The 12,593-nt window shown below is 43.8% G+C and overlaps 1 protein-coding gene across 2 annotated transcripts in view; it reads left to right on the top strand.

The window, feature by feature from the left end:
- WDR59 (WD repeat domain 59) overlaps positions 1 to 12,593 on the top strand; it is a 1,027,519-nt gene that overhangs the window by 366,383 nt on the left and 648,543 nt on the right. For both annotated transcript variants that reach the window (XM_086945225.1, XM_086945226.1), the window contains exon 12: positions 1,934 to 2,066. In XM_086945225.1, coding sequence (XP_086801351.1) covers positions 1,934 to 2,066 — 133 coding nt within the window. The remainder of the gene's footprint in view (positions 1 to 1,933; positions 2,067 to 12,593) is intronic.

Genomic DNA, 12,593 nt, shown 5'->3' on the forward strand with positions numbered 1-12,593 from the left:
GGGGCATGCCGACAGTGATCTATGGGCCCTTTCGATGACCATGTGTGTGGAAAAGGAATCCTTTCCGAATAGCCGGTCCATAAAATCTTCAAGCCTTCCAGTGTTTGTAGATTCCGCTAGGCCCAGCATTTTCACGTTGTTTCTTCGAGAGCGGTCCTCCAACTCCTCATTCTTGTCTGCAATGACCTTGAGCAGTCTGTCCATCTGTAGCACTTGTTGTTTACGGGCCACCTCTCCATCTTCCAGCCTCGACACTCTGTGTACCGCTTCCTTGAGCCGCTCCTCATGTTTATCGAGTTTTGCGACCACTGCCTCCAGCCTATTAGTCGTGGCCTCCATTATAGAATCAATGGAGGTGAGGCTCTGCTGCATCCCCACCAGTAGCGCCTTCCACCCCTCATCTCTAGTCTCCGGGGGATCCCCTTCTGCGCGCTCTTTGGAGCTGGAGCCGGACGCTTTGCGCGCATCAAATGAGTTTTGCCTGCTTGGGCTCCATTCTCCCCATATTGGCTCATTGTCGTCTGAATGCGTGTATCTGGGATACGCACTGCCGGGGAGCAGATATGGTGGGCACTGCTACATTCACCTCCATTTCTCCCCTTCCAATATGCTCTCACAAGTCCCACTGTAGTGCTTCTCAGTCCTCTATTCCTAGACCGGGTTACCGGCTTGAGCACCCGGGGACAGATCTGTTAGCAGGACACAGTCAAGAAGTCCCTGTAATGCAGGGTAGAGGGAGGCAGCCAGCCCTCAGTCGCCAAAACGTGGTATTTCTGTAGCTATGCTGGGCCGTGGGCACTCGCTACTGTTGGGCTCTCAAAATTGCGGCCCGGGGCCTGCTACTTAGCCGGGGCGGCCCCTAGTGCCCAAATAGGCCTGTCTTCTTTCGCTCCGCTGGTTTCTGCCGCGGCCCTCGTGCAGTCAGCGTGGAAGCCTCCTGCGCTTTCAGCCTCTCCTGCCCCTCAATACTGTTGTCGCCGGGTCATGGGCCCCTCTGCCGGCCTCTTCCCAACTAGCACGTGTACCAGGGCTCACCTGCGTCGAACTTCCAGATCCATCCTGAGCAGCCCGTGTACACGCCCCCAGGGTCCTTACTGTAGGAATCAGACTCGTTTTGCTGCCCAGCCTCGTTCGTTAGTCTACTGGAGCTACGTAGGATGGCACACAGCTCCGCAGTGAGGCCTATGAAGCCTCGGCCTCACGTGATTTCTCCAGCCGGCAGGGCCGTCCAGGTCTTCTTTCTCCTTGCTGCGCCCTGAGTTCCCGCAGCTTACTGCCACATCTGAGAGTAGTCCTCCGGCCTCAAAGTTGGTCTGCGGCAGTAGTTCTCCTTACGCCACCCTATGGTGATTTTATAGGATCTGTCTGCCAAGAAGGATGGGGTTTATGATTGATAATCGGCCCGGAACGCCCGGATCTCTGCTACAGCGTGGCCATGACGGTCCAGCGCCACCTAGCGCCCCTGCCAGTACAATTTGTTATTCATCATTGACTTCACCATCACATTGTTGTGTACAACCAAAGTAGTTTAGCAATAAGACTAGAAAATTGTTTATTTTAAACCTAGCATAGCGGAACAGTGGTATTTTTCTTTCTTCTAAATGTGGCAAATATATTCTAGAAAATGACACTGGCCTTTATTACATTTGCACTTCTGCCTCTCCTCATTGTGGTGCAATTTTGAAATGTACTGCTCATCATTTTCATGTAACATTTAATTTGTGACCGATTGGTACCAAGTGATAGGCTGAGTGCCGCCTTTTCTGCATTATAAAAGACCCTTAGCATGGCCTAGGTCCATGGTCGGTGTGTAAAATTGATTTTGGGTTAGAATCCGAACTACAAAGAGCCTTAATTCTTCAGTTCTAAATATAGAGTGTATTCCTGGGAGTCTGCACTCTGCTCTGACAACTATATTTGTTTCCCTCTGCAGCTGTGTGCAAATGAAATGCTGGATCCAGTGGATGAGCTCATGGATGGAATGTCACTGCTGCCAGAGCAGGAAAAGGCTCTCCACAGTCAAAATCCCGAGCAGATGTCAAATTCTGGGCACCCAGAAGAGGACGGTGAGTATGATACACAGACAGTGCCTGGGGCATCCTTAGGAAGGAATCTTTGTGGGAAATCGTTGCTCGTCCTTCTTACCACCCTTGCTTCAAGAAAGGGGTGCTCTTGGTCTTATATTTATGCAAACATAAATCAGTTTTTCATTAATTTCTAAGAGGACAAATACTCTTTATCAATCAATCCCATTGTTTTAGATTGCTATAAGCCAGAAACCAGATGTTTGTAATTGGGACAGGATACTACTATCACATTGTCTGGTTTAAATATTGTTCTATGCAATCAACCATTTTAGACAGTGTGATTGCATACAATGCACAGATAATTCATCTGTCACATCCCTCATCTGTGTTGTCACTTCCACCATGGACTGTACCTTAAAGTATGTCTTTCTGACCGATTGATTATGACAAGCACCTGTAATGCCCTTTTCCTAGAGCCAAGGATGTACTTTTCTTGTTTTTGTTTGCAAGCAACCATTTTATGGTGTTGTGTTCTTTGTAGCTAGGTTGCACAGCAGGCTGTGCAACAGAATCCTGGCTTCAAGGACTTCTGGTTTTAGAGGTTTTTCCTCTGACTTATAATTAGCTTTCATTCAATCTGGAATTGTTTCCTTACAAATGTCCATCAATGAAATACCATTGAGGAGGTTCCCCGTGAAACTGTCGATATTGTTTTGAAAATACCATACATTTGCAAGATAAGTGTTTCCAGTTTTGCGTACACTATCTGGAACAGCAAAGGCTCCATGAGTGACTATCAGCCATCTTTATTTTGAGCCAGAGAGTATCGTGTCCAGATGTCGTTTTTAGCTCTCCTGACCTTAGAAGCAGAGTAGAGGTAGTGGAAAGAACGTTTTTTATTTCCTTAAATTGACATGGTACATCTAAGTTCTTTTCCTGTGTATTATCTTGAGAAATGTGTACAGAACATCGTCCATTTTTACTCATTGATTTCTGGATTGTCAAGGCTAAGCCCTTCACCACATAAAACATATTCAGAATGTTCCTGAGATAAGTCCCAAAGTAAGATATTCTCGAGAAGCAAAGGAAGAAGGGTAGGATCCTCATTAACAGTTATAAGCTTGGCCAAACACATGAATACTTTTCAAATTGGGTTGTCTCAGCCAGTTCAGCTTTACTCCACTAGTATCAGGTTTCTCTCACTTTATTGATACTACAAAGGATTTCCCCACATGAGCAGACTTATCAAGGCAGTATTTTTTAAAGGGGACACCTTCAGCTTGCCATTACTTTGCTCATGCTGTACCCCCTGAACTTGGAATTAGAATTCAAACTCATGTCCAAACGTCTGTAAATTAAGACTTCTCCAAAGAGATATTCCTGTTGCACACATAGAGGGACCTTTTATATGTTCCTGTGGCAACACTAGGTAAAGTTGCCTCAAATCTTTTAAGTTACTAGCCTTAGAGACTGCTCCCCAAATCATTGTTCTGCCTTATGGTCTTTATCCTGTTTCTCAAGCCATTCCACCAGACTCTGAGAAATATTTCTAACTTGTATAACTTTACCCTTTAATTTTCAAATCAAATATTTAGGAACAAAAGCTTTCCCAATTAAAGAATAGCATTCACATCTTCTTTGCTGGTCAGAATTTGCCACACAAGCTCACTTTAGGCATGGAATTTGTAATCCTTTAATTGGTGCAGAACCTCTGAAAGAAACTTGCTTTGTTCCATGTCTTATTCAAGAGCATTAATATATTCATTATCTAGCTCTCCTGTGTAAGAGGATGTGTGTGTCTCCCCTCGTATTTCCACAAAGTCATTGATGGGTTAAGAAGAAAGAGGCTTGCTTACTTGTCCACTGACCACCCTGGTGAAATTCAGTCTGGAAGCTCGAAGAATATTCTACAACTGTGGTTTTACAGCGTGAATCATTTTCTGGAGTCACATGCTGTGCATTATTCCGCCATCTAGTGGTTGGGCCCGAAATTATCTTTGTTTTCTTTTTTTTTCTTTTTCTTGTTTTGGTCCCTTTTACCCACCATTTGGTGCCAGGCACGTCCCCTGTGTGACGTCAGACGGTATCCTGGAGATCGATGTGTGTGGTCGCCATCTTCAGATTCTTTTTTCCACCGTTGGGTCTGGAAGCAAGACCAGAAGCGCCGAAGAAAGTCGGCATTTTCCTGAAAAAACATGAAGAAAAGAAGATTGTCATCCAACGGATCAACGTGAAGAGATCGATCAACGACGCAGAGTTGTACACAGAAGCAGAGCGGCCCTTTTTCAACACCAGAGGACAACTCCGGGCCACAATTGTCGAAGTAGGGACCGTGGAGATGACCCCTTTTAAATTCTGCCTAAAGTGCCATCACAAATGCGTACAGCATGATCCACACACTGTGTGCAACCTCTGCCTACCCAAGGATCACATCACCAAGACAAAGACTGTGAGGCCTGTGCAGCATTCCTGCCAAAGACTCTCAGGACACGACGAAATCAGAGACAGGCCCACTACACCACGATGTCGTAGCCAACTAAGATACCTTCCACGAGGGAGATGAGTTTCTCGAGCGACGAAGAGGAGCATGCAGCTCCTGCAGAATAAACAAATGAAGGATCGGACGTTGAAGTTCTATAGAAGGACGCTGAAAAAAGGCGCTCCAAAAAGAAGGCAAATGAGTCGAAGAAGACGACGGAGAAGGTAAGACCTAAATATCCAATGGAACCAAAGGGCTACGAATGGAAAATAGCTAAAGCAACCCCGACGCCGAACAAAAAGACGGTCGAATGTCAGCCCCGATCTAAAGAAACCCTCGGCACCCACCCAAGGGTTGCCAAAGAGGGAAGATCGCACAAGACTCCAAAGCCAAGGGTCAACGACGACGAACCACCAAAAAAGGCCTTGACGCCAAAAACTAACGTCCATGCTGAAAAGAAAAGGAAGACCCGATGCCGAAAGGGCCCTCGTAGTCGAAAAGAAAAAAAGAAGACTCGAGGAAGAAATGGCTGCACTATTGCAAAGAAAAAAGGAATTCAACAAAGCATTAAAGGAGTTTAGAATCCCTAAAGCACCGGAAGTCGAACCGGAAACTGTCGACACCGAAGAGGCTGCAGACGTAGAAGATCCCCACCAATGCCGGAACTTAAGGTGAAGATCCTGAGGAATACGGAAACGTACCGGCGGAGGAGGAAAACAAAGAAAACTGCGAGGACGAGTGAAACGATCTCGACACCGAGAGTCCAGAGGAGGAAATCTGCAACTATCCCTCGAAAGCATCTCCCCCAGATGACATTGCTTCCTACAATGAAATTGTTAAAAGGGCTGCAAACCAGTTTGTGGTACCCCTAGAGGAAGAAAAGGGGGATACATGTTTCCTGCTGGAACCTCTGCAACAAAGGGAACACAATTATCTACCCATGTTGCCAAGTATTGTGGACTAAGGCAAGGATGCCTTCAATTAAACAGCTTCTAACAGAGGGGTAACTCCTAGAGTGGATAAAAAATATAAGCCCTTTTCAAAAAACCCTAAATATATACAGGGAATTGTTACACCTGATTCTATCATTGTAACAACAGCCAGAAGGAGAGCTAACGCAGTCTCCAACACAGTACCTTCACCAGAAAAGGAGAGCAAAAGGATGGACTTGGTGGGCAGAATAATGGAATACGAAGCAGCAAAGCAGTGGCGCATTGCCAACTCAAATGCCCTGCTGAACAGATATGGCCATCTGCAGAGGGATAAAATGGAGAAGTTTATAAACAAACTTCCAGAGGAGGACAAGAAAAGAGCAAGAGCGGTTGTCCAAGACGGAAACAATGTAGCTAGTACCTTCCTAAAATCTGGACTAGATGCAGCAGATACCCCAAACAGGCAAATGTGCACGGGAACCATACTCCGAAGACCTGCCTGGCTTAGGATTTCTGGATTCAAACAAGAAGTTCAGACATCAGTTATCAACAGGCCCCTTAACGGACAAGATTTATTTGGCTAAGAAGTGGATGAATCCCTTCAACAGATTAAAAAGGATAATGAAACAGCAATGGCAATGGGGGCCCTGCAACTAAGAGGGTCTTTCAAAAGAGGAGGTTTCTCCAACAGGAAAACCACAGGAAGAGGCAGCTTTGGCCAAAACTAGCAAATGCTGCAACAGTCGCAGGGGCAAAACACGATTCAACAGATGAGTCAACCATCTAGTTACCAGGGCTGGCAGCAACAGAAGCAGTCCTTTGAGGACGAGGGTAATTGCAGAGGAAGAGCCCAAACCTCTAGAGGGAGAGGTAATACCTCTAATTCACTTTCAAACAAAAAAGGACTCACACAGAACACCAGTGGGGGGAAGCATATACTTTTTCCACAAACAGTGGGAAGGGATCGCAATGGACAATGGATATTAAATGTGGTACAACATGGATATTGCATAGAGCTAACAAAGACCCCACCTGCAAATCCACCAAGGATAAGAAAAATATCAAAATCAGAATAAAAACTGCTAAACGCAGAGATCAAAGAACTGTATCTAAAACAGGCAATAGAAACAGTACCAAAACAGGAATGGTTCACAGGAAACTACTCTCAATACTTCCTTGTACCAAAACAAGACCTAACCCTAAGGCCAATTTTGGACCTAAGATTCATAAACAAGTTCGTACTGACACAACACTTCAAAATGTGTACCCTTCAAGAAATAATCCCACAAATGCAAACAGGAGATTTTCTAGCAACATCAGACCTCAAGGACTTCCATTTACATATTCAAATAAACAAAAAACGCGGAAAGTACCGAAGATTCCTATACAATGGAACACATTACCTATTCAAGATACTATTGTAAGGAATAAAATCAGCTCCATGGGTGTTCCCAAAGTGTTTGGCCGCAGTGGCCGCATACCTAAGAAGAGAAAACATCCACGTATACCTCTACCTGGACAATTGGCTAATATGGGGACACACAAGACAAATATGCCACCATCATGTTCAGAATAAAATTCAAACACTACAAGGTCTAGGTTTCTCAATGAACCACAAAAAATCAACGAACCCAGAAAAGACCTTCCTGGGGCCAAGCCTGAATACAAAGGATTCAAAGGTTTTTCCCACACAGAGCAGGACACAAGCTATCTACAAAGAAACAGCCCTCTACCAGAAGGGGCAGTCTCTGACAGTGAGGAAGGCAATGAAACTTATGGGCATGATGGCATCATGCATCCTACTCATCCCTCACGCTCACCTACACATGCGACCATTCCAAGAATGGCTCACCAACAGCTGGTCACAAGCCACAGGGAGTTTGGAAGATCTAGTGGTTGTTACACAAAAGGTACAAGCAGAGACAAAATGGTGGGCATCCAACAACATAGCACAGGGGAGACCTTTCAGGAACACAGGGCCATCTGTGACAATCACCACAGATGCATCCTTCAATGGTTGGGGAGCACATCTGAACCAGCTACAAGTTCATGGTCAATTGAGGGAAGAAGACTCCACAAAACACATCAATTTCTTAGAAATAAAAACCGTTCTACTGGCATTCAAAGCATTCCAGAAACAGGTTCAGGGGGAAGACCATCCTAATACAAACCGACAACACAACTACTATGTTTTACATGAACAAACAGGGTGGAACGAAGTCCTTTCCCCTGATCAAACTTGCGCAAAAAATCTGGCAATGGGCAATACTACAACAAATCAATCTGCAAACCGTACATCTACCAGGGGTAGACAACATCACAGCAGACCTGCTAAGCAGACAAAACAGCTGCTCAGACAAATGAGAGCTAAAGCAAACAGTACAATACCTATTCAACATCTGGGAACGCCAGTGTTGTATCTCTTTTCAACAATGCAGAACACGAAATGCCGGAACTTTGCATCCAGGTTTCCACACAACTTGTCAAAACGAAATGCACTTTCACTCAATTGGTCTCAGACATTTGTCTACACCTTTCCACCAGTACCACTGATGCAAAGAGTACTACAAAAAGCAAGCGAACCAGGAACAAATATGATTCTCGTTGCCCCTCGTTGGCCAAGACAAACATGGTACTCCACTCCTAGAACTCTCCAAAGGAGAGATGATCAGGATCAAGGCAGACTAAGACCTGCTGGCAATGCAATAGGGCCAAATCTTTCACCCAGAACCAGCGACTCTGCAACTAGTGGCCCGGCGCCTGAATACAAAGAACTTGGACACCTCAAACTGCCGACCAGAACCATGGAAATTCTAAGTGGCAAGAAAACAGTCAACAAGGAAATGCTATACAGCAAAATGGAAGCGATCTACCACATCGTACACCGCTAACAACAATACTGATTCATTAAATACACAGGAAACAGTAGTCTCATATCTTACCTACCTTTTAGACTGCAACATCAATTTTTTCAGCCTGAAGGTGCACCTAGCTGCCATAGTGGCGTACACAAGAGGAAATACATTCAAAATACTTTTTACTAGACCACTCATCAAAAGATTTTTAGAAGGAGCAAAAAGAATGGCTCCACCAAGAACAGGTCCTGTACCAACATGGAGTTTAAATACAGTGCTGTCTCAACAAATGGCAAAACCGTTTGAACCCATGCATACAGCGGACATCAAACATAATACTCTCAAAACATCTTTTCTCATTGCGATGACATCACTACGGAGAGTAAGTGAACTACAAGCATTAACTATACAAGAACCCTATTTACAAATCCACAAGGATGAGGTAATCTTAAAAACTAACCCACAGTTTTTACCAAAGGTGGTAAATATGTATCACTTGAATCAAAACATCATCTTGCCAATTTTCGTCAAAGAACCAAAAACTAAAGCAGAAAAAAGCTTTCGCTTCCTGGATGTAAGAAGAGCTCTACTATACTATCTGAACGAACAAGTAAGGAAAACAAAACAGTTGTTTGTTGCTTCCTCGAATACCAACACAGGATCAGCTGTCACTAAAGCAACTATTACAAGATGGATAGTACAAGCTAAACAACTAAGCTATACTAATGCCAAAAAAGAACTAACAATACAACCAACCGCTCACTCCACTAGGAAGAAAGGAGCAACACTAGCTTTCATGGCAAATGTACCCATCGATGCCATCTGCGCAGCAGCAACATGGGCATCACCACACACCTTTACAAAGCGTTGTTGTGTAGATATACAGATGAATAAGGAAGCTCAAATTGGACAGAGGGTGCTTCAACACCTGTTTGCTAAGTCTTCCTTTCACCACAGCTTCTCAAACACGGGAGAAACCGCTGCATAATCTGATGAATAACATGTGAATCCAGAAAAGGTTTCACGCTGCAAAACTAAATGGTTACTTACCAGTAGGAAGAGTTTTGTAGCTTGAAGAGTTTTATGGATTCACATGTGACCCACCCAGCCTTCCCCTAGAAGGAACACAAACAGGTGGGGAAGCAAATTACAACATTAGTAACTCTAAATAAGGACCATCACAAGGATTAAACAACAGAAAAAAGAATCCGAAGATGACCACCACGTGAGTCGACCTCCAGGATACCGTCTGACGTCACACAGGGGACGTACCTGGCACCAAATCGTAGTTGACAGCGCCAAAACAAGACAAAACAAGCATTGAAATGTAAGCCTTCACGTTTACATTTACTGCATCCTAAATATGAAGTAAATGTAAAAGTGAAGTTACTTACAAGGTCCCAAAGGCGAGACCTATTGGCTATGCCAATGCTTGTTGTTTTAGTGAACCTCTCGTGGAGTGCAGAACTCTGATGTTGTTGTTGTGTTTGCAAAACTTTCCCTCCAAGACCATTCATCATGCTCGCTTGGGAACTCAATCTGGTCTTAACATTTATCATGTGCTCACCAATCGAGTGCCTGCACAACTTCCCAATTCACTTTCTCATCACCAAAACTGCTTTTCTGATGGCCAAATCGTTGACCAGGAGAGTCAGCGAACTGCAAGCACTTCTTGCACAACTTTCTATCCAGACAAACTAGTTCTGAGGACCCATGCTTTTTTCCTTCCGAAGGTTATGAAACCTTTTCACGTAGGACAAAATATCACATTGCCTGCCTTCTTTGTTTCAACTCACCCTTCTAAAGACGAGGAGAGGCTCCATCTCCTGGACCCAAAAAGAACGTTCTACCTTTTTCGTAACCAAGAGTTCCGGGTGGATGGTCAACTGTTCGTTGGGTATGTTGTGACAAAGAAGGAAAGGCGCGTGCAGAGACTAACCATCTTTTGATGGATAGTGCTCTGCATAGGAGTCTACCATGCATTTCCCAAAAATCAACCCTCTGAGAGTTTACCTGCTCATTTCACCAGCTCCAAGGATGCGACCACTGTTAATTCATGGAGTCCCTGTCCTGGACATCTGTCAGTTAGCAACATGGGTATCACTGCAGATGCTAACCAAACATTACTGTCTGGACTGTTAGTTCAGTGTGATGGGCATTTTGCCCCTTTGGTCCTATGGGAAATTTTGGTCTAATCTGCTTGTAGACCTACCTCCGGGGAGGTATTGCTATGACATCTATTGTAAGGTAAGGCATGCGGGACTAGAAGTCTGACTAGATGATTAGTTTACTTACCATTGGTAATGCCTCATCTGTTAGAGACTCTGTTTAGCCTCAGATTCCATACCAACCCTCCCATCCTCCCTGCAAACTGATTTCTGTATAGGGTTACCCTTCTGAAGTCACTTCCACAAGTCACTTCCAGAGCTGACATGCAGCCGTACAACGCCACCTACTTGCACGCAGCGGTACTGTTTATAAATGTCCAGATCCAATCTATCACCTGTTAATGCGTTATCAGAGCTAAGTACCGTGTTCAATAAAGATACATATGACTGACGTCTGAAGCACATATCATCTTGCAGAAGTACTACGCTTTACCATGTGTAGCAGCTCTGATGTGATAGAGACACTGCTAGTTGTTACATGGACAATGTTTGGATAACACTGCTTTTCGCCTTCAGAAGGAGCAGTTCTGCACTGATAAAAGCAGTGCAGGTTGTCACAGAGATTAGGTCTGGGACAGACACTGTTGTGTATTATTATTTGCAGGTCTATTTTGGCGTAGACTCTATTGTCTTACACTAAGAGCAGGTCTGTAATGGTAAAAGCATTTTTTCTATTTTACATTGGAATGTGCTTTAGGTTCTGATGTGGAAGGAACTGGGATGTTGATACAGATCAGGCAGAAGCAGGAAATAGCTTGGAAGTTTTAATTCAGGTAATGCGGCACAGCAACACAGCATCTGGCTGGCAGGCAGGAACAGTGGCAACTGACCTGGTGCCTAGCAGCAATACAGGTTCTAAGCATGGTAATAAGAACACTGAAAGATGCAATGCATTTAAAGGGACATAACATACAATGAAAATATATACAGAATGTAACACATCTCCCTTTCATAAAAGAAAATGAGAGAAGATAAAAAGAAAACTTAAGTAACATAATCAGCCAATCTAGAAGGAGGAAATCTAGAGCGAGCCGACATCTTAACTCTTGAAGCAATGTCATCATTGGGATACAATTGTACATCAGGCTCAGAATTTATTTTGAAATGAAGGACATTTAGCAACACGTTTGATGTTCCATAACTTGCCATCCTGAGTGATAACACTGTTGGTAAAAACTTTAAAAATCTTCATAGGTTTACCAAATTTGTTTGAACATTTTGTGATAAAACCAGGTTTTTTAATCCTGACCCAATCCCCAATGGACAAATTAGGCTCTTTGGTCTTCCACCTGTTGTCATACCATTCTTTACCTTTACGCTGTTTGCATTCCACTTTTTGTGCAACATCCTTTAACAAATTCTCAGAGAAAGAAATATTTAAACATTTGTCTTTTAACCACCATGGACAAATTGAAGAAGCTGGATCCCGCCCCTTTAACAGACGGAAAGGACTGACCTCAGTTGTTGAATGGGGAGTTATTCTGTATAACCACAGTTTTTCTCTTAACGAATTCTTCCAATTGGACCCAACTTTAATGACATCGGAAACAAAACCTTTCAAGACTCTGTTAAAACGTTCAACCAAACCATTTTCATGTGGTTCATAAACAGAAACTAAAGAATGTTTTATGTTGAGTTGTTTAAGAAAACTTTCTATCTCTACAGAAGTAAGTTGCACACCATTATCAGTAACAAGAACTGACGGAGAGCCCTCTCTGGAAAATACCTCCTTGAAGAAATCTATCACAACATTAGTTGAGACTGAAGACACAAACCTGACCTCAGGCCACTTAGAGTGGTAATCCACAAGAACCAATGCATAGCGGGAATCAACTGGGAGACACATAAATGGACCAGAAATATCAAAAGAAATGTTCTTCCAAGGTTCACTTGGCCAAGTAGAACACTTCAAGGGAGGAACATTAACCTTCAACATTCTTTCACTTCCCATACAAACCTCACATTCTCTTACCTTGCGATCAGCCATTCTATCGATACCAGGCCACCAAAAGTAATTTCTTATGAGACGCTTCATAGCCGACATTCCTGGATGCATATTATGTGCCAAATCCAAAATTACCTTCTGGATACCAACAGGAGGGACACATTTGCCAGACTTAAAAATCAAACCA

Source organism: Lissotriton vulgaris, chromosome 12, assembly GCF_964263255.1.
Source record: "Lissotriton vulgaris chromosome 12, aLisVul1.2, whole genome shotgun sequence".
In the NCBI taxonomy this organism is placed as follows: Eukaryota; Metazoa; Chordata; class Amphibia; order Caudata; family Salamandridae; genus Lissotriton; species Lissotriton vulgaris.